The sequence below is a fragment of the Acromyrmex echinatior genome, chromosome 4 (genome assembly GCF_024713525.1).
Source record: "Acromyrmex echinatior isolate Ae372 chromosome 4, ASM2471352v2, whole genome shotgun sequence".
Classification (NCBI taxonomy): Eukaryota; Metazoa; Arthropoda; class Insecta; order Hymenoptera; family Formicidae; genus Acromyrmex; species Acromyrmex echinatior.
Genome location: NC_141855.1, coordinates 14,006,743 through 14,028,808, shown reverse-complemented (window position 1 = coordinate 14,028,808; position 22,066 = coordinate 14,006,743). Strand labels below are relative to the sequence as shown.

Below are 22,066 nucleotides of genomic sequence, written 5' to 3'. Positions count from 1 at the left end.
CTTTCCATGTTATCAGTTTGTTGAGTCATCTACGCACAAACAATTTATAATTTTTTATTTTTTAATCCATATTAACAGTTTAAGTTTTACAATTAAATAAAACAGAAAATGTTAAACTATGAACAGATGTCCAAATTTTATCAAACCTGATTCCTCAAATAATGACCTAAAATCGATTAGAAAAATTCAAATAAAATGGCAAAACTGCAATTTTTTTGATTTGAAATCGACATCATTTTAGATATAAAATGTGCTTTATACGATCATTTCCCGATTAATAGTGTGCACATTAACTGTCAGACTTACTGACTATTAGTTACCATTACAAAAAAGTCTGCAATGTCACATCAGCGCAAGCGCACATCTCGCAACCTTGCGATCAATGCCGCGCGTCCGTTTAGTCTATTCTTCTTGCAGTCTTTGGCAGAATCTGTCACCGCAAACATGTCCAGTATACGCGATAAGTCCGCTAGATCACGTAATTCCAATTATCAGCAAGACATTCGATATGTTTTCAAGTTGAATAACTGGATTATGGGATCGCTCGGTATTTGGCCAATCGCGATACGAGGCATTGGAAAACACATGTCCAAGATTGCAATCGCTATCTTTAATTTCGCGTTGAGCTTCGCGATAGTGCCTTGCGCTTTGCATATCATTTATGATCAAAAGAATATCAACGTAAGGCTGCGCTTAAGTGGTCTTCTAGCATTCTGTCTCACAGCAATGACAAAATACTGCATCTTCATGATACATCGTCCTAAGATACATGCTTGCATCGAATACGTGAAGAATGATTGGTGGCAGGTCGGTGTTGCTAATAACATATCATGTTAATATGGAGGTTATTAAAAGGTACTAAAAAATTATTTGAGTAAAAAAGAGTAGAAACACATGATTAAAAAAAAACACATAATTAAAGTGATCTTGATTTTAAATTAATTCGATTTTGTGATCTTACTATCGTTGTTTGAAAAGTATATATTTTGTGTATTAGATCATAATAATATATTTGTATGTAAACATATTTAATATAATGATATAAATCAAAATATATGATTAATTAATATTTTCTCCGCGTTGTACAAAAAACTTTAACTTAAAAAAAAATTACATTGCGAAATTAATAAATGCTGATCTTTCATTTATCTCGATAAATAACAGTTACTAGCAACACTGTGACAGGTGACATTCAAGTCCGATCGCGAACTGATGCTGAAATACGCTACCACCGGTCGCAATCTAACGATAATCGGCATGTGTTTCATGTACACTGCTGGCATCATTTATCACTTGATTCTACCGTTCTGTGTTGAGCACAAAGTCGACAATCAAACCATCAGACCGCTCGTGTATCCGACCTATAGTAAATTTACTCAATCGCAAATTAGTCCAATATACGAAATCGTGTATGTGGCTCATTGTATGTGCGGATATACTATATACTCAGTGACAGTTGGTGCCTGCGGATTGGCCGCTTTGTTCGTTACTCATGCGTGTGGCCAAATCCAAATACTTATATCACAACTAGAAGATCTATTAGCTGGTGAAAGATTCAAACAAAGCCCGAACGTTCATTATCAAATCGCTGCCATCGTAAGAAATCACGTAAAAATAATAAAGTACGATATAACAATCCGTGTAAACAATTTATTAAAAATTTCAATTTATTTAAATTTATCAAAATTAAAAATTAAAAATTACTGTTAGAAATTTAATATTTTTTAATACAATTCATAAATTAAATTTGTTTAATTCAGAACACATTTATTTCACAATTTGATAAGTAGTAGTTGATAAACATAATAAAAGAAAAAATTGTCTAGTTTAATTTGTAATACCGTTGTTAATATTATTACATAAGTTTATATAATTTATTTAATTATTATTGTTCCACTGTATTATATGTGAAAAAGATAAGAAGATAAATGCAACAGGTGAGCTCAACTAATCTCCAATCCATTCCAGTAGACAGTACTGTTGCGTGTCATACTATACGCGGTCTATAAGCATATGCTATTATATGTACATCAGCCTAGTTACAATATATGTTGTACTTGCACCGTATATCAACTCTGAATATATATTGAGTTGGAACAAAAGCGTAATGCTACAAACTTTAAATTCAAGCTAATGTACCTTTATCAAAAATAAACGAAATTTAAATTTAAAAACAGAATTTTGAAGTTTAAAATCTTTAAAGATTACTATGTCTTCGAAAGATTACTATGTCTTTTGAATTTCTATAAGTTTGATAATTTTGGCATATACAAATCTAGACAAAATGGGAAACTTTCTTCTTACGTTATAAGCTTATCACGTAGCCAAAAAAACTTCAAAACTTCAATTTTCGAACCTAAAAATTTAAAATTTTCTTTACAAAATCATTTTTAAAAATGTTCCTAACATTTTTTAATGAGTTATTATGGATTAAATAAAAAAAGAATTTTGATTATTTCATATCTTTGTCAGAAATAATCGTAATACAAGTTTAAAACAGATTTTTAAAAATGACTTTGCTTTATCAAATGATATATAACAGTTGTCAAATTTTGGTAAAAACATATAAACATCATATAAATAAACGTTACATAACTTTTGTTCCAGCTCAATACAACTCATTATAATTAGAATAAGTGAAGCAACGCATTTTCTCTCATATAAACTAGAATAACTTATTTCAGATTTGCGGCGAAAGTGGAAGAAGTTTTACAAGAAGTGTGTTTAGTAGAATTCACTAGTTCTGTATGCACGATATGTCTACTCGAATACTATTGTATAGCGGTGCGCTAACATATACTAAAGGAAAAAAGAATTCAATAACTCTTAATGAATTAGAAAATTATATGTATTATTTAAAATTTGATAGGATTGGACAGCGGACGACAGACTTAGTTTCGCAACTTTTTCTCTTCTCCTTGTGTCATTCTGTTTCAATATTTACATATTATGTTATATCGGTGAGCTTCTTATAGAAAAGGTATACTATTTCTTCGTTTTTCAGACATGCTACGTTTAATTTCGTTAATCATAACTGAGTAATCATTCGCGACTGATTTTGCAGAGTACTCAGATTGGATCGATATGCTACACGATTAATTGGTATCAACTATCGCCAATATCAGCTCGCAGTCTTATATTGATAATAGCGATGTCCAGCCATCCTATAAAACTTACTGCTGGTAGAATGGTAGACCTGTCATTAAAATCTTTTAAAAGTGTGAGGCACATTACGTACATTTATTAATTTCATTTCTATCTTGTGACTTCCATTCTTTCCATTTTAAAACAAAATTTGTAATAATTCTACGAAAAATATGTTAAAAATTATTTGATAATATTATTATGTAACAAACGTAGTAATAGATTCAATCTAAAAATTGCAAAAATCTAATTATGGCTGCAGAAATATCATCATAATAATATAATCTTTTTTATAATAATATAATCTTTAATATCTTTTTAGGTACTGCAAACTAGCCTGGCATACCTGAGCTTCCTACGGACGTTAGTCATATAAATTATAATGTGATATATGTTAAAAAATATTTTTAATTTAATCTGGTTTATTAGTTCAGCATAGAAGAAAATTTTCGTATAGATGTAATTTACGATATTACTCATATTACTCATATAGAATAAAACATTTAAGTTCATATCAGGTGTGCACTTCTTCACTTTTTTTACTCCACTGGTGTCGTTACTTCTATTAGCAGGACCAAATGAGCAGAATCAATCCGAACTTATTTAATTTTTTTGTACTCATTTTGTACTAATTTGTATCATCAATAAAAATTTTGTACCTTATATCGTTTTTGGGAAAAAAAACCATGGCGCTGCTAGTTTAATATTAAGCAGGACCAAATAAAAAAAAAAGAAATACAAATGAAAAGAACTAAATTTATACTAATTTGTATCAGCAAGAAAAAGTTAATATATTGATCCATTCTTTGAAAAACATTCTTTGAAAAACGATTAAACTTAATCTTATTATGCTCAAGATTAAAGTACCTTTCACCATGAACAGAATTAGTCGATACTCCTACAATCAATAGGGTATAATTTATATGACGTCTTTAAGATGTCTTATGCGTCGATTTATGACATCTTACAGATATATGACATCTAAAGATATTATCTTTATAATGTCTTAGACTTATCCTTTATGATATTTTACAGAATTATTTTTATGGCGTCTTACAGACATCATACTTAAGACTTGCTTCAGACATTTATCTAAAAAAATAAAAATAAGAGTATGGAAATGTGTTGATAAGAGGAAGTATACGGAGCAAAAGTTGTAATTACCTGATAAATTAGTATGTGAATGACATCATATTTAATACATATTTTTAACAACTAATTATGACAGATAATAAATCATTATTCAAAAAATATATATTAAGTATAATATCACATTCATATATCGATTTATCAGGTAATTCGAATTGTTGCTTCATATTCTTCCTCTTATCAACGCGTTTTCGCAAAGCTTCGTATAATTGTGCAGTTGTAGATAATACAAAATATTAAAATGCCAAATTGACATCCAATATTTTTAATAAGTTACGTATTATATTTAGATTGACCATATCATACATTCGATATTATGTATTTTTTTAAAATATTTGAAAGATGTCTAAAAAATATCTTTTGAAAAAGTCTTAAAGACGTTTAGTTCAAGATGTCTTTTAGATATCTTTCACACATGCGTTTTCTCTGGGACGTATATCAGCCTAGTTATAATATTATGTTATTCTTGCACACATACTAACTCTGCATATGTATATATTAAATTGGAACAATAAAAACGTAACACTGCGAACTTTAAAATTCAAGCTAATGTATAACTTCATTAAAAATAAACAAAATTTAAATTTAAAAACAAGAGTTTTGAAACTTAAAATCCCTATTTACAAAATCCTTATTCATCCTATATACTAAAAGAAAAAAAATTCAATAACTCAACGAATAATAGAATTATATATGCTATTTAAAATTTGATAGAATTGGAGCAGGCAATAGATGTCTTCACTTTCCTTACCTTACTGTTGTTGTTGAATTATTTATGTATCATCAATCTCAATTTTTGTATTTTTTATAACGCGTGCTGATACAAATAATTAAACTTTGACGATTGAATAAAATAGATTAAATTAATTTCTTAACGTATTTCATTTTTTTATTTTAACATTTCTAGTTTCTCAAATTGCCTGAATCAATTGATTAAAAACGGATAATTTAAGTGAAAATAGGGAAAAGAAACTTTTTGATATAAAACCATTGGGTGTAAGGTAGACACGATTATACACTCTCCTATCAATCACGCGATCTGTCAGACTGTGTCGACAAAGTGGAAGGATGTCTGTAACAGGAGCGCAAGCGCATGTCCGGCGACCTTGCAATCAATGCCGCGCGTTCACCTCGTGCAGTCTTCAGCGGAACCTGTCATTGCGAACATGGAAAGCTCACAGGACGAGTATGTGACATCACCGAACGCTAATTATCAACGGGACATACGGTACATCTTTAAGCCCGGTAACTTGATCCTCGGCTCAATCGGCATCTGGCCTATTACGATTCGCGGAATCGGACGATATGCACCTAAAATAGCGATCGTGGTGTGTAATTCTGCGTTAGCCTTCGCGATAGTGCCCTGTATTCTGCATATGATCTACGATCAGAAGGATCTCAACATAAGACTGAAGCTTTTCGGCCTGCTAGGCTTCTGCACTACTGCAATGATGAAGTATTGCGTTCTCGCGATACGTCGACCCAAGATATTGCGCTGCATCGAGCATGTGAAGAGTGACTGGTGGCAGGTCGGTGTTGTTAATACGTAAAGTGTGTTACAGGATCAATACACAAAATTTATCAGCGTAATGATGATAAATAACGACTCATTTTTTTCTCTTGCGAGTTCAAAAAATCCTCGACGTGAGAAACCGATCATTTCCCCTACAGCACAAAAGCAGCAATATTGCATGTTGCAACAATATTGCAGCGTTATTGGAGCGATATTGCTGCACATTCTGTGTGGGCTGTAATCTTGTTTTTCAAGTAATCCGATTTTGTCAACTTCATATAAACGTCCATTTATTTCATATTGTTGAATGCTCTTTAATCAAATTTATTGCAGATTTATTATTGCAGATTTTAAGATTATTACAGATTTCAAACTGTATTGTATACATCGACAAAATTTAGATCTAATTTCAAAGCCTGCGTGATAACTTTTCCGTGTTCACGCAAAATCTCGCATTAAAATAAATCTTGTTTTTGAATAATTTTATCCATCCCATAATTTTTGTGATAAATAATGATTATTTTGTCACTTATTTCTTTCGACAAATTGGTTGCTTGCAATTGTGACAGGCGAAATTCAGCTCCGACCGCGAATTGATGCTGAAGTATGCCGCCACCGGTCGAAGACTATCCATGATCAGCGCGACTTCCATGTACGTTGCGGGCTTCATTTATCATACAATTCTGCCGTTTTGCACCGAACACAAGGTCGACAACCAAACCATTAGACCACTCGTATATCCAACTTACAGTAAGTTTTTTAAGACGCAGGCGAGTCCGATATATGAAATGGTATATCTAGCCCACTGTGTGTGCGGATATACCATGTATTCAGTGACGGCCGGATCGTGCGGATTGGCAGCAATATTTGCCACTCATGCGTGTGGCCAGATCGAGGTGATCATATCTCGACTCGAGGATCTTTCATGTGGCAAAAACTTCGAGCAATTGTCGGATGTTAATCAACGAATCGCTCTCATTGTAAAAAGTCATGTTCGAATATTAAGGTAATATAATTACAAATTAATACTGTTCTCCGAAATTAATATTATCAGACTCTCAGTATAATTAATAGAATTTCGACTCCTCTCATAAGTTTTTTGAAATTTCTGTTATTTTTTTAAACAGTATTTTCTAGCATAATAAATAAATATACAAAATAAGAACCTGAAGATAAAAATGCCTCAATTTTATACATATTTTGGTTATTAATGCAAAAAATATTTTATTTTAATAAAATCATATTTGCGATAGCATTCCTGAGATTCTAAAAAAGAATTCTAAAAAAAAAACGATGAATTTGCAAGAAATTTAAATTCATAAAACTATGAGAAAGTTTTACTTCTATCTTTACACCTATATCTATTATATTGTATATATTGTATATATATATGTATTACATGTATTTGCATTTCATTTTTATAATTTCTCTAAAATGATTTAAAATTACTTCTACAGAGACAATATATTTTTAAATATATTTTTAAAAAGTTCTGACTATTTAGCCTATCCTACAATGTGCCCTTTGTTTCCTGTTTCTTGCTTTTTACCTCTTGCTTTTTCCTCCTTTGCGATCATTTTATCGATAATTATATTTCTTGCTACATGTTTCCTGTTTCTTCCGAAGTTCGTTAACTTTTATTTTGGGCGGTAATAAAACAAAAAAAACCGGATAAAAAGCAAAAAGACAAGATGTAAAAAAGTAGCAAAAAACAAGGAACAAAAACAAAAAGCATATTGTAGAATAATAACCATTAATATTCAATAATTTTTTTGAGTGAAAATATTCTATTTTATAATATACATAATTTTTCATTACGATTTGCGCAATATACAAAAGGCGGGTAAATGCAACAGGTGTATTTAATGAACCTCCAATGCATTTCAGTGGGCGGTACAGTTGTGTGCTTGTAGATGCGCATGCGTTGTTATATCCTCAATGAATGCCTATACACATACTTTTCGCTGAATAAAGATCTAGACTTTGCATGCAAGCGAGCGCGAACAAACACGAACGAACAATTTACTTTAATACAAACGGGCAATATTAAATTCGTTCACTGACAAAAAAATATTCTAAATTTAATAAATCATTTATTAAAATCGTACTAACTAAATATAAAGATATATTTATTTAGTATAAGAATCATTAATTTGATTTAAATAATCATTTTATTTAGTAAATATTTAGTTATTGTAAATAAATATTGAATTGACACTATTCAAATAAATATTAATTAATATTTAATACATTTTTTCTCAGTGTTGAAACAAGCTGTTCGTGTTTTATGCTCATTCGCTTCTTTATCTAAATCCAATTCTGAACATATCTTTATATAAATAATAAAAATAAAATTTTCTTAAAATTATATCAAGAAACAACTCTCACAAAATTAAATCAATATATCGAATAAAGAGCCTTGAGCCAAATAAACAATATATTAACAATTGCATGAAATTTATTTATGCAAACGTTTCAATCTAAACACGAGGTCATTTTCTATGTTAATAAATTAATATTAAAACCGGCATGAAAACTTCATCCGAATTACTTGCTCATTGCATTCAAAAATTAATGGCCTATATAAATAACTGCAACCTTTTGTGTCAAATTGTAAATATGTTCTTCATAATTTAGGAATTCGATGAAGGAGTAAGTAACGCACAGGTCATGGTCATTCTGCTATTGAATATGATATTAGTGGAATGGATCTCAATGTAATGTAACTCTGGCAGGAGAGCTTCACATATTATAATATATAGGGTATTTGATAAATACGATAAAACTCTCGCATAGAGGTAGAGCTAAACTAGAGTTGAAAAGTCTATCATTTTACAATTTTTGCAATAGTTAACAAGATATTAATTACTAAAAATCGCCGAATATTGATTTTCAATAATTTTTTACTCAAATACTATCAATTTTACAGACAAATAGCAAGTAATAAAAATTGTTCATTTTTTTCTCATAGAGTTCTGAGAATTTTTTCAGAATTTTTTAATGCCGCACTTTCTTATGTTGGTAAAAATAAGAAAATGTAGTATTAAAAAGTTGATAAAAAATTCTGATTTCTCAGGCGTCGATATTCAATGACAGAATAATCATGACCTGCGCATTACATGCTTCTTTGAATTTCTAAATTATAAAGAACATATTTATATTATTATAAATTATAAAGAATCTGACACAAGAGGCTGCAGTTATTGATAGGACATTAATCTTTAGATACAATGAGCAAGTAATTCAGACTAACGAAATTTTCATGCCGGTTTTAATATTAATTTATTACATTGAAAACGTATTTTTAGATCAAAACATTTGTATATATGTAATTATTTTTAAAATATTGTTATTTGATTCGAAAATCTATATTTGATATATTAATTAAATTTTCTATTGCACAAATATTTCTAAAAAGTAATATAAAATATTTTTTACGCCCAAATTATTGCAGAATAACAGAACTCTCGTTAAAAAAATTTTACTTTGTTATATTTGTATAATATAATCATTTGACAATGCTGAGAATGGGTTTATAAAATTCAATTTCTCATGTGCAAGTAACAATGGATCTGTTACAGATTTTCCGCTGCCGTGGAAGAAATTTTACAGGAAGTATGTTTACTAGAATTCGCCAGTTCTATATTTACAATGTGTTTACCCGAATATTATTGTATAGTGGTGCGTTTAAATATATATATATATTTAAAACAAATGCCTTCTTTAAATCCTATATAAATTGAATTATTTATTTAAAATTTTCAATAGGACTGGCAAGACAGCGATACGGTAGGACTAACAACCTATTTCCTGCTCTTTGTTTCATTTTGCTTCAATATGTACATATTATGTTACATTGGAGAGCATCTCGTGGAGAAGGTATATTTAGATTTTAATTCATATAATTAAACATTTTAATTCTGTTACGTTTAATTATGTGATCTTCGCGTGAGCATAAAACTGTAAAAACTGTAAAAATGGATGAAATTCAGGACACATGTCGAGCATTTTTCGCAGATTTAATATTTCAGAGCAGTCAAATTGGAACGAGGTGCTTCATGATACGTTGGTATCAACTGCCGGCAAAGTCGGTTCGCAGTCTAGTCTTAGTAATTGCTATGTCCAGCCATCCTATAAAGATCAGTGCTGGCAGAATGATAGATTTATCACTAGCGACATTTGGATATGTAAGAAGTTGCAAAGCCTATACACGAAATCATATCTAATGACAAAAAAATTTAAAGAAATAAATTAATATTTCAAAATTACTTGTTTAAAAATGCTTTTACTTTTTTTTATATGTGCTCTTAATAAAAGACTGCAACTATAAGAAACTATAAATTATAAGAAAGTATTGTATTTTAATTTTTCATTAGGTACTCAAAACAAGTCTAGCGTACCTGAGTTTTCTTCGAACGTTAGTAGTATGAATATACTACTACGCAAATACATAAAAGAATAATATCAAAAATGATTCCTTCACGATAGAATACTTATAGATCAAATGTGAGCATTTTAGTAAAATAACAATGATATAATATTAATTGTACGTATCTAAAGATGACCTACTTTAACTTTGCCAAATATCTCGTAGGTTTTAGAAGAAAATCTTTTAGATAAAAATCGTAGTCTCAAGAAAATAATGGTAAAATTAATTTCCAAAAAAAATCAATTTTTCGTTATAAAAGGTCATATATACATAAAGATCATTTTTTAAAAATGAAATTATATAATTTTTTTCATAATATATATGATTATTCTAATTGTACTGCACCTAAACATATTAAGGTAAAATTAAGAAAAAATTAATAAGTTACGAAATATTTTATATAAAACGTTTTCTTCTATAATGAATGTTAAAAAGAGGCCGATTTTTTCTCACAAAAATGTAAGTAAAAGGAATATAATGTTTTTTATAGATTTTGACTTCGTGAATACTATATATATAATAATATATATATAATAATATTAATAAAAATAATGTTAATAAAAAGCTCAATTTTCAAGGTATTCCTTATCGATCTCGAATTTTTTATTAACATTATCATATTCAGGGAGATGAAATCTAGAAAAAACGCTATTTATTTTCTTACACCTTTGTGGGCAAAAATCAGCCTCTTTTTAACATCTCTCTTTTGGATTTTGAGATATATATATATACTGGTTATGACTGACAAAGTTCAAGTAGGAAATCCTGTATATATAATTATTAAAAAATTTTAAAAATTCATTGAGTTAAAATACAGATTCATAACGATTTAATAATATTATAACTAATGTTACTATATTCTATCTCTGTCCAATAGGAATCACGTAGTAATGGGATAACTACGTCAGATGTCAGCCGACAGCTGATAATTTTTATCGATTGTTGGTTAAATTGCTGCTGTCAGAGAAACACGAACTGACAATGATGCTTTCCATGAACAACAAAACAAAATGTGATCGAAATATGATTAATATCTTAAATAAAAATATATAATTCGTGTAAATAAACAATTATTGTGACTGTTTGTATAAGAGTGTGAATGTAATAGTGTATCAGTAACTGTACTATAATTTTTGCAACTATTGTTTTTATTTTACCTAACCTCTCTATCTATTATATTGCGCATTTATCTCACGTAACAAAAATTTACATAATTTTATAATATTTTAACTTACTAAAAATGTATATACTTATTATAAAAACGAAACAAATAGGTATATTTTGTAAACTGATGATATGACATAAAGTAATCAAATGTGATTTAACAATACAGTATACAGTCTACAAAGGAAATTTTTTCCAACAGAAACTGCGTATATTGTGAAGATATAAAAACGTCTTAATTTCTTTCAGTACCATCTTTTAATATATACAAGACAAGATTTATAATTGTATTAAGATATCAGTTAATAAATTGATGTGAAAATCACTACTGCAAAATGTCTGAGAAAATGACGGTTGGTGGTATTCCCGTGGAGTGTCTAACTGGAGAATCAGCTGCAATATGGTCTGGCTGGCGTACACTAGGAGACAGAGAGCTTGTGAGAGAAGCATCTGCCAAGGGAACTCATATAAAACTAGCTCATAAATGTCTTGCACATAGAAGAAATTGTTCTGTAGAACAAGCATGTACATATTTTAACAAGGAAGTAGATAATTGGGTCGATGAATTATTAAACAAAAAGCAAGTTCACAGAGCTTCACATGTTTTAAAAAATATGGTGTGTTAAACATATTAATATATTTTTTTAAGATTGGTTATAATTAATAAAGTTTTAGTGATAACTAAAAAAATAATATATTTATATAGACGATAATTTTTGTTTATATAGGAAAAGGATCCCATGGAACATATTTTTGTCATTTCTATAAAGAGCAAGGATTCTCTTTTAAGGGACTATTTGTGTGAATATATGATAAATATTAATGGATTCAAGAATGAACATATTGCAGCATGGAATATTATCAAGTCAATTAAACAATATGAAGAAAAATGCAAGTAAGTTTGTGAAGATAAAAAAATATAGCAGGAGGGAAAAATATTGATATATAATATCTTTTTATTTTAGAATTCAAAATGGATTAAGTTCTTGTATATGTTTAGATGATATAATGAAGTTACCACAGAATATTGAAGAAGCTTTACGAATTGAATTATATTTTTCTTTGAATGATCCAGAAATTTTGGGAAATGTGTCAAATAATATTTTGTGGGATTATTTATTGTCTAATAATAAAATTAATGCATTAAAGATATGGATTGATACAAAGTATAACCCAGACGGTTCACAAATCTCAGATAAAATTGATTCTCATTTGAAATCATTGTTTACGAATTTAAATATTACACCTGATATGGTTGACTATATAGATTCTTCAAATGCTGGTGATCTTGTAAAAAATCTAGCTAAAAATCATTTATGCAGGTGTGCACATAATAGCTGTATAATAATATTTAATATTAATCTATACTTTCTTTGCTGGTTTAATAATAAATTTTTAAAAAATGTCTAATTTTTTAATTTTAGATACGGCATTTTTACAATAGAAGAAAAAAATGATTTGCAATTGATATTAAATCGTTCCTTTGGCTGTGGTATTACATTGGAAGAACTCAGTACAAAGATATTATCCTTAGCTTCTAGTAACATTAATAAAACGGAGTTCTTGCACAACATTGATTATCAACTATGTCTTATAGATTGCTCGCAAAACTGTCATATTCAAGAAGACACTTTAAAACTTACAAAATTCTTCAACGTTTTAACTGATATGTGCAATGCTCGAGATAATTACGAAAATGCGTTAATATACGGAATTGTGGGCTCGATTGATTATCTCTCAGACGATTTTAATGATTATCTGAAAACAAATTATTTAGTAAGCTTAGCACTAATATTTTTGCAATCATGGCAAATGCGAAACGCGTTGTGTGATAATGCTTTAGAAAAGAACACGTTAATGAGAGATATATTTACGAACAAGACTGTTTTAAAAATCGATACACGTGTTATTTCCCAAGAAGTTCTTCAGTACACACTTAGGCATGTACCTGAGCTGCAATATATCATCGAAGATCAAAGTAAAAAAGATGATATTACAGTGTATGATTTATTGGATGGCTATAGAAATTTAAGTTCGAAATCTGCATTCAAGTGGCGCTTCAAGAATGAGCCTTTGCCTATTTTCACAAACGAAAAACTTGTTAAGAAATACGGACATCAAGAAACGCTAACATATGGTTATTATCTGAAAGAAGGTAGGCCGAATATGGCTATGTATCATTTACACGCTCAAGCGAAGTTACTTGGAAATGTATCTTCCCATAGGTTCGTATTCTTATGATATAATGTTCATTTTGTGATCGTTAATAATTAAAACAAATTTTAGGAAATTCAAAGCGGCTTTGTATGCACATGTTCTTGCTTTGAGAAATTTAGATAAATCTGATATTGTATGCAGCTGTATTGCGTTCGTCGAATTGCTGAAAATTGATTCGAATAATTTACGATTACACGTAACTGTGGCAAAATATGTACAAGAGCAGTTAAATATTTCCATAGGTAATTTAGTTTATATAACTAATATGACATTCTAAAAAAATAACTATATCAATGTAATTCTCGCAATATAAATGTTAATATTAACACCAATATGTTGTGGACTAATACTATGGGTTTTAAATCTACATTATGATGTTGATATAAATCATTGATATAAATCATTTGAAATCCATACCAGAAATGGTATAAATTCATACCGATATTGTTTATTATATAGGGAATCTATTGGAAAATGTGGTGTATAAGAATCAAACTGATTTAAAGACTGTGATGTTGTATCTTGAACAGAGCTTCCAAAAATATTTAGCGGATAAAACTTTTGATAATGCGCAATTTGTTGAAACATTGAAAACATGGGACATCATCGTACGCTTTGCACGTGTTCACAACTGTGCGTTACCTGAAATATTGTTGAAGTATTTAGTAGATCATGATTTATGGTTCGAATTCGTTGCAGTCTGTGATATATTCTCTTATCCCAAAACCCAGGTACGAAACAATGCTGATTAAAATAAAATTTGCATAAAAATAAAACTCAAATCGATCACGTGCTAGGTGCTAGGAAACACCAAATTGTTCAATAATGCGAACATACGGGAACATCTGTTAACGTGTTTAAGCAATGATAAACTTAACAAATCTGAATCATATAACGAGAAGACGAAATCTCAAGACCCAAGACAATCATCATCAAGACAGCATAAAGAAGTTGAAACGAAAGAAAATGTAAGATTGCTGTTGTTTCTTAATAATTTTAATTCCTATATATAAACAATATCATTCTCTAGAAATCTCCAAAGTCCACTTCAGCCACATCAGAAATTGAGACAGACACAATTAGTGCCAAAGATATTCCCAACAACTGTACCTCGACTTCTTCAGATAATAACTTATGGTTAACTATATTAAACTGTCATCAAAGTCAAGATCCACCTAGAGCATTAATTAATGCGTCTCGATCAAATTTAAGGCCTCTATTGACTGTCTTAGCTACGTGTTACGAGGTATTATTTTATTCCAATTGAGTACAGATTTTATTGATCTTTCATTTAAATTATTTAAAAATCTCGTGTTAATAGCCGTCCTCTGTAGTAGCATATTGCTATTGTTGGATGGTAATATCGACAGGAAGAAATGACATACTTCATGATTACACAGAATGTCTAGAAAAACAAATATGGCCTTCTGATAAAGTATCAGAATTACTAAACAAAATGATTCAATATGGTTACATTAAGACAATAAATCGAGCTTATAAAATTTTTATGCCTGTAAGTTTAATTAACTTAACAGTGTAATATCCAAAGATCTTTTATTAAAATTGGTACTAATGTCTTGTAGGACAGTATTTTGAATCCATTCTTTGAGTTTCTAATGCAAGCAATCAGTTATGGTGAATTCAAGGAAAATCAACAGTATTTAATAGAGTTTAAATCGCAATGTTCCTCGCTTCAAACTAATGTACGTACATAATTATAATAAAATCATCCCAATGTATTAGCTAACTTCAATGATTTTATTTCTTTTTTTCTTTTTTTTCTTTTTAGAAAATTGTGGATTGGGATAGCGTCCATTTTACGTACTTGAAAAACTTGTATTGGGTTGCAGTTGTTGCAACCCAATGCATTGTTACGGCACTCGGCTATGGTTTTCAAAGTACGTTTTTACGAGTAAAGTTTCTCGAAGCGCTAATCAAATGTAATTTTTCTGCAGATTTACCAGGTAAAATGTGCTCAATTTTTTACATTAATCTATCTTATTAAATATAGTTGCAGTAAAAATTGTTATTGTATATTATAGTTGCTGTACCGGATTTTCAACATTTGTTGGATATAATAAAAATTCTGGAGAAAACCGATGTGAAATTAAATTTCAGAGCCGTTATTCCAATCAATAATACATATAATTTTGATACAGAGATTCAAAGATGTATTAATGATTTAATAGCAATCGAAAATTACAGTACTGCCTTAGAGTTAGCATGCTACACCGAATTCAAGTCATCCGAAATTATATTAGCACAAGTAATATCTTTCGAAATTTATCGAGAAATCAAACACTTATATTACTATTTTAAATAGATATACAGGATGTTTGATAAGTAAGGATAAAATTCTCGCATAGGGATAGAGCGGACTAAATTGAGTTGAAAAAGTCCTCTACCATTTTCGTAATAGTTAACGGATATTAATTAGTAAAAATAATATTTAAAGGATATTAATTACTAAAAATCGCCGAATATTGGTATTTTTACTTACAGTAATTTTTTATTCAAATATTATCAACTTTACAGAAAAACAGCGAGTGACAAAAATTGTTTATTTTTCTATTATATAGAGTTCTGAGAATTTTTTCAGAATTTTTTAGTAGGTAGCGCATTTTTTCATAATGGTAAAAATAGTTGTCAAGAAAATGCAGTATTAAAAAGTTGATAAAAAATTCTGAAAAAATTTTTAGAGCTCTATGAGAAGAAAATAAACAATTTTTGTCTCTTGCTGTTTTTCTATAAAGTTTATAATGTTATACTTGAGTAAAAGATTATTGAAAACCAATATTCGATGATTTTTAATACCTAATTTAATACCAAATATCTTGTTAATTGAGACCTATTGCGAACATTGCAAAGGACATTGTAGAGGACTTTTCGACAGTTTAGTCCGCTCTACTCCTGCGAGTAGTTTTATCGTTACTTACCAAATACTCTGTATAACTATCTTACTATATTACTTTTGCTATATATTATTTTCAGGCTCGAAATACTTTTAAACAATCTATAAATAAGGATGGTGAAGTAAATTCTGTCTTCTGGATGCAATGTGCTCAGGATTTTAATAAATACAAAGTTCCGCCTCAAGTAGCTGTTGAATTTTTTGTCGAACATGCCGAGAAAGTTGTATCGCATAAAGAAAGGTAAATAATATTTCGTATAACATAACGCTAATTTTATAATCAATTATTGTTTTCTAGATATGAAGTTTTAAAATTGGCCTATGAGACTATGAAAAATGCTGAAATCGAACAACAAACTATCGATACTCTGGAAATGGCAATGTGGAAATCATGTATTTTAGCTGGACCTGAAAATATAGAATTCGACAATAATGATCGTATTTTTAATAAATTAAAAACAGAGTTATTATCTGATTTAGATAAGTTACAAGTCACTTGCTCCTTGATAGATGAAAATGAAAAAAGTGCTGCAGAAATTCTAATAAATAAATTAATTGATTTGGGAAAATTGGATACTGCCTTACGAATAAGCATAATTTTTCATTACAATCACAAAGTAAATAATATTTTTTTATTTTAGAATTCATAGATAGACTACTGAATTTAAAAAGGATTATATTTTTTATAGGATTTGCAAATATTGATGTTATGTTTAAGTTTAGCAGAAGGTGAAATTTCACCAACGGACTTAACTGCGCAGCAAAAGAGTCTTTTAGAAGAAAAGAATCAGTATAAACAACAAAAATATGGATTTCTACGTAATCGTGGTCTGCAAAAATTTTCATCATCGTCATCCTGTATGCCTTGCTACTTTTTTAACATTGATAATATTTCTATATTTCGTCCATCTAAAAATATTTTTCGATTTCTTTATATTCAATATATTTCATTTTTACAGTGAATACAATTTCGTCGATTGTCGAACCTAACAAAACAGATGATACGACAATCAGCAATCGTCATTTCCAAATGGAGTGTATTTCAATTTTAGAAAAATTATCGGAAATCCTTGCACATGGAAAAGAGACATGTTTCAGAATTGTGTCATGTTATAAACTTGCTGTACTTTTAGGGAAGACATATCAATCACTGTTAATGCTAAAAGATCCGATAAAATTTTTACAGGAGATTGTAGAAAGTAATATTGAAAATAAATTTGAGACTGCTAATGACATAATAATGTCTTACAAAATTAAAACAGCAAATGTGGCAACATTCTTGACTGAAAATATTACAATGCACATAAATCGTGCTATAGAAAGTAATTATGAGAAAAATCTTTATCTCTTGTTTTGAATAATTATCCCAATATTAAAAAATAATAATATAATAATAATATATATCTCCCAACAGATGGTCAAGAAGATTTGATTTTTATGTGGGGCTATTCCTTGAATTCACATTTTCATTTAATAATGGAGCTTTGCAACGATATCTCATTATTAGGTTTAAAATTGTTAAAGGCAGCACAATCATTGCTGGAAAAATACGTTAGTACTCACGACGAAAAAAAAAATGGTAAAAAAATTTACGATTTACTTCAATATTACATTATTTTTAAGAGATATGATAATATATATATTTCTATTTATTACACTACAGTTTTAAGATTAAAAACAATAGTGGAATTATTGATAAGATCCCACGATTGTTTCACGGCTTCTTGTAACATGGAAGGAATAGCCTCAATATTACGAAAATGTCAGAACCTCGCAAATATGTTGCAAATCTTAAAATACTGGGCGTTATTGGTATTTATTAATATTTTCTTTAATTACTCTCATTAATTACTCATTCCCAAAATTATATAATTGATTCAAATTTTTTTTTTATATTGTTAGGTACGTCTTGTAACCGGTGTTGGTCGATTTACTGAAATGAATTACGTGTTCCAAATCTTGAAAGAAAACGATCAATTCGAGTCTTTATTGGGACAGGGTTTGGATAAGGTATCATTGTTTGTACGATATAATATAGATGCACATTTTTTTAAATCTACTAAAAAAACATTTGCGTTTCAAATGTGCAGGTTCCGGGTCTAAAAATGGCACTGTTAGAATTCTTGAAGCGTCAATGCCCAGAAGACAAAGAGCTGTTTACTCTAGTGGCGCTTCATTTCCGCTTGTATTACGAAATCGCACTCATGTGGGAAAATGAGTCGAAAGAAATAATCACAAAATTAATATCTGACATATTAAAAGAGTGCGGAAAGGGCATAACTGGGATTCCAGTAGAAATAAAGTTTACTCGAAATGATAATGTCTTAAAGCAATTACAACTGGCTGTAACTAACTTTACTCATGCTACTCAATATTATTTACAGGTAAAAAAGAAATGAGAAATGCGTATACATTTCACTAGTATTAGCATAAAAAATAATGTATAATTTAATAATTTTACTTCCAGGATAAGAAACTAAATCTTGCTAGTCAATGTTCGCACCAAGCCCAACTTGTTGCACTTCAAATTGGACTGCTAAACACAGTACCACAGAATCAGCAAGCAGTATGTCTGCTGAATTTGAAAAGCGACGAATTAGAAAGAATATTGTGTCACATCTTGAACTTTCCTCAAGCTCTTATTGTTATCCGTGCTTATAATTATCACGTTGATTGGGTTAATCTTATTTATCATCACTGTATTCTTAAAGGAGATACGGGATATTTCAAAGAATTCTTGACAGTTATCAACCTTACGCCTGTGATTGTAGAAGATTGTGCGCGTAGGTAAGTTCAACATGAGATCTATATATATGTGTGTATATCTTAATTCAAAAATTTATATTTAAATAATTATTTAAAATGCTATTATTATATATATAGGTACAGATTGGAAAAGAGTATCAATCATTCCATGACAGATAATATGAAAATTCTAATATCTGAATTATCAGATGTCGAATGTAAATACATGTTAGCTAGTCAGCTTGGTTTTAAGGATATTGTGGAGGAAATGCTCAATGATCCTACGATAGGCGCCTATTTAAAAGACACAATTTGGAAAAAAGGATATACTGCGTCATGACATAATTTATCATTTAGTAAAATTTGACATTATTGTTTAATTCCAAGGAATGCAAATGTTGCAACAAATTGTCATAACTCATTTATATTGTTTTTATCATTTATAATCATTGTAAACGATATACAATAATACATAACTCAATAATTCTGTCAACGTTTTAGTATTTATATCGTAATAATTATCAATAAATAGTATTTTTATATCATATCACGGAATTATTTAATAAACCTTATAGCAAAAGCAGTGTTGTCATCCTTAGATTAATAGAAGATATCTTATTAAAGGCAAAATAAATTTTCTTAAAAAATAATATTGTTTCATATACGAAGTCTGTGAAATTAACATCATACTTTCAAAAATCGGAAATTTTATTAACAGTTCTGCTTATATCAGCAATACTTCTATAATTCCTGTTAAGTTTCATAAATAATTTCACTAATTTAGCTAAAAAAAATTTAAAAAAATAGAAATATAAGGTGCTAACTCCGCGTAATACCCTAAGTTTCGAGAAAATTGATTTTTATTAGGAAATCTTATAGTTCTCGAGGAGTTCTATAGTTCTTGAAATATATATATATATATATATATATATATATATATTGGGTCATCTAAAAAGTATCCGCGGTTTTTTGTCACTAGATGTGTGTTAATGATCATATATCTAGTGACAAAGTACCGCGGATACTTTTTAGATGATCCAATATATATATTTTAACAATAGTCTTTGAACATTCTTAAATAATTTTTTAATTTGAGAGCTGGCACAGCACCACAAGAGTAAAGTATCTCATTTTAATATTCCAGCTGACTTTTTAGCATTTTCCAATAGTTCTGCAATAGTTCCGACGCTTTGCTGAGTTCAGATTCCCACTCGATGTCACCCAGGTATCACTCCTTGTTGTTTATCGTACCTACATTAGACAAGGATGACATGATACCTGGAGACCACCTAGGGAATTTGACATACGCCTCTTCTTATAAGTTTTATTTAGAATTCCAGCATTTAAGTATTTTTAAACAATTTTTTAATCTGAACGCTGGCATGAATATTAATATTGATAATCGGTACATAAACGATAAAATATAACTATGTAATGTATTCAAATTCTACACGTTTGATTCCAACTATATCATCAAAACATCAAGCAAGTTTATTTTTCTTAAAACTTGTTATGTGTTTGCACTCTGAATGAACTTAATAGAAACTGTAGAACTATTGCGAGTGCAAGCGGAATTATTAATAAAATTTCCGATTTTTTGAAATAAGGTGCTAACTTTACAGAGACATATACGAAGTCGTACCATATGCTGATACTTTGCTTTTACTTTATTCGAAATCGTATCATATGCTGATACTTTGCTTTTACCTTATACGAAGTCGTATCATATGCTGATACTTTGCTTCACTATACTTCATGCGTGTTACCGCGCGGTTTTTTTATCGATTTAAGAGTTGCTTAGAAGAAAATTAAGTTAGATACATGACTAGAAAAAAACATGTGTCGGTAACACGATTATTCATGATCGATATTCCTCGTCTATGCCTACTCTTTAACATTAACTGGTAATAATGCGTACCATTTCATCTACTGACTATATCTTTAGAAGACAATTTATCTGTCATCGTTATTATACCCCTAACATTGTAGCAAAAGATAATCAGGTAATTAACTGCATCTGTGAATGTTCAACAAATTTAAAAGAATGATAATTACTCATTGTATATGCTACCACGATATATGATAGATATATTGATCTCTCGTAGATACATATAATTAAAAATAAATTTATCTTAAAATGATAACGCTCTATTATCAAATGTCAATATAATGAGGACTGAATATTTTTTTATAAAAAAGTTATCAATATGACATTAATAGAATTGATAAGATTTTTATTTTAGAAAATTATATACAGATTTAATTCTAAATTAATGTGAAAATATAGAATATATATATAATAAGTATGTTTTAAAATATATTATTAAGAAAAAGCACAAGAATTAATTGACTAATATAAAAAAAGCTATTACATTGTTTAGATATTTATCATTCGTAAGACGGTATAAAGCGTGGAAAGGATCGTTGAAAAATAATTTTGTGCAATTATTTCAGTCAACGTGGTGAATGACTCAATTTATCATTTTAATATCTGCTATATTTTGCACTGGTAAATCTTAAATGCTGGCACATTCTAAACGTGGTTGTAAGATTTATTGCTAACATTTAGCATTTTAATGAGTGGATTTTTTTAAAGCAACAACACATGTTCATAAATAGGAAGAATAGCATATAAATCAATAATTATATATAGGTATTAAGGCTCAAAGATTTTTAAAAAATTATATAATACAGAAAAAAGAGCTATGAGCCAAGCTGTTAAATGCTATTTATAAACAAAGAAATTATACAATTCAAACATTTCAACTTCTATCAGGTCATTTTCAATGTTCAA

At 29.1% G+C, this 22,066-nt stretch overlaps 3 protein-coding genes and 1 long non-coding RNA gene across 17 annotated transcripts in view; 3 read left to right on the top strand and 1 right to left on the bottom strand.

The window, feature by feature from the left end:
* Nucleotides 1-22,066, bottom strand: part of LOC147909995 (uncharacterized) — a 200,825-nt gene that overhangs the window by 141,996 nt on the left and 36,763 nt on the right. Inside the window, exons 1-2 of one of the 10 annotated variants that reach the window (XR_015544933.1) lie at nt 5,045-5,135; nt 4,012-4,236 (exon numbers count right to left, since the gene is read on the bottom strand). The exons of 7 other annotated variants lie outside the window; for them this stretch is intronic. This is a non-coding gene — a long non-coding RNA (uncharacterized LOC147909995). 2 more of the 10 variants (XR_015544934.1, XR_015544931.1) reach the window with 2 other exon arrangements.
* On the top strand, nt 125-3,805 carry LOC105146561 (odorant receptor 4-like). 2 transcript variants are annotated; one of them, XR_015544884.1, is made up of 6 exons: nt 125-807; nt 1,186-1,622; nt 2,685-2,784; nt 2,870-2,960; nt 3,065-3,220; nt 3,467-3,805. XR_015544884.1 is itself a non-coding variant. In XM_011056902.2 (6 exons), the coding sequence occupies exons 1-6, from the start codon at nt 340-342 to the stop codon at nt 3,518-3,520; spliced, it is 1,326 nt and encodes a 441-aa protein (XP_011055204.2). In that variant the 5' UTR covers nt 136-339; the 3' UTR covers nt 3,521-3,805. The 2 variants fall into 2 exon arrangements, 1 of the variants encoding a protein (XP_011055204.2); XM_011056902.2 differs by having other exon boundaries at nt 136-807; nt 2,870-2,980.
* Nucleotides 5,392-11,440, top strand: LOC105146562 (odorant receptor 4-like). Of its 4 annotated transcripts, XM_087405639.1 has the most exons (8): nt 5,392-5,822; nt 6,376-6,513; nt 6,577-6,812; nt 9,388-9,487; nt 9,575-9,685; nt 9,843-9,993; nt 10,183-10,312; nt 11,113-11,440. In XM_087405639.1, exons 1-7 carry the CDS (start codon nt 5,409-5,411, stop codon nt 10,266-10,268), a joined length of 1,236 nt encoding a protein of 411 aa, XP_087261765.1. In that variant the 5' UTR covers nt 5,392-5,408; the 3' UTR covers nt 10,269-10,312; nt 11,113-11,440. The 4 variants fall into 4 exon arrangements, with proteins under 4 accessions (XP_087261765.1, XP_087261766.1, XP_087261764.1 ...); XM_087405638.1 differs by having other exon boundaries at nt 5,394-5,822; nt 6,376-6,812; XM_011056903.2 differs by having other exon boundaries at nt 5,394-5,822; nt 6,376-6,812; nt 9,838-9,993.
* SPG11 (spatacsin) lies at nt 11,735-19,817 on the top strand. The gene is made up of 22 exons (XM_011056653.2): nt 11,735-12,016; nt 12,128-12,294; nt 12,365-12,721; nt 12,824-13,624; nt 13,686-13,858; nt 14,076-14,347; nt 14,414-14,584; nt 14,647-14,862; nt 14,938-15,129; nt 15,200-15,319; nt 15,406-15,580; nt 15,659-15,882; nt 16,608-16,768; nt 16,826-17,144; nt 17,217-17,385; nt 17,487-17,849; nt 17,942-18,106; nt 18,191-18,339; nt 18,430-18,537; nt 18,618-18,911; nt 18,995-19,314; nt 19,411-19,817. Exons 1-22 carry the CDS (start codon nt 11,735-11,737, stop codon nt 19,610-19,612), a joined length of 5,400 nt encoding a protein of 1,799 aa, XP_011054955.2. The 3' UTR covers nt 19,613-19,817.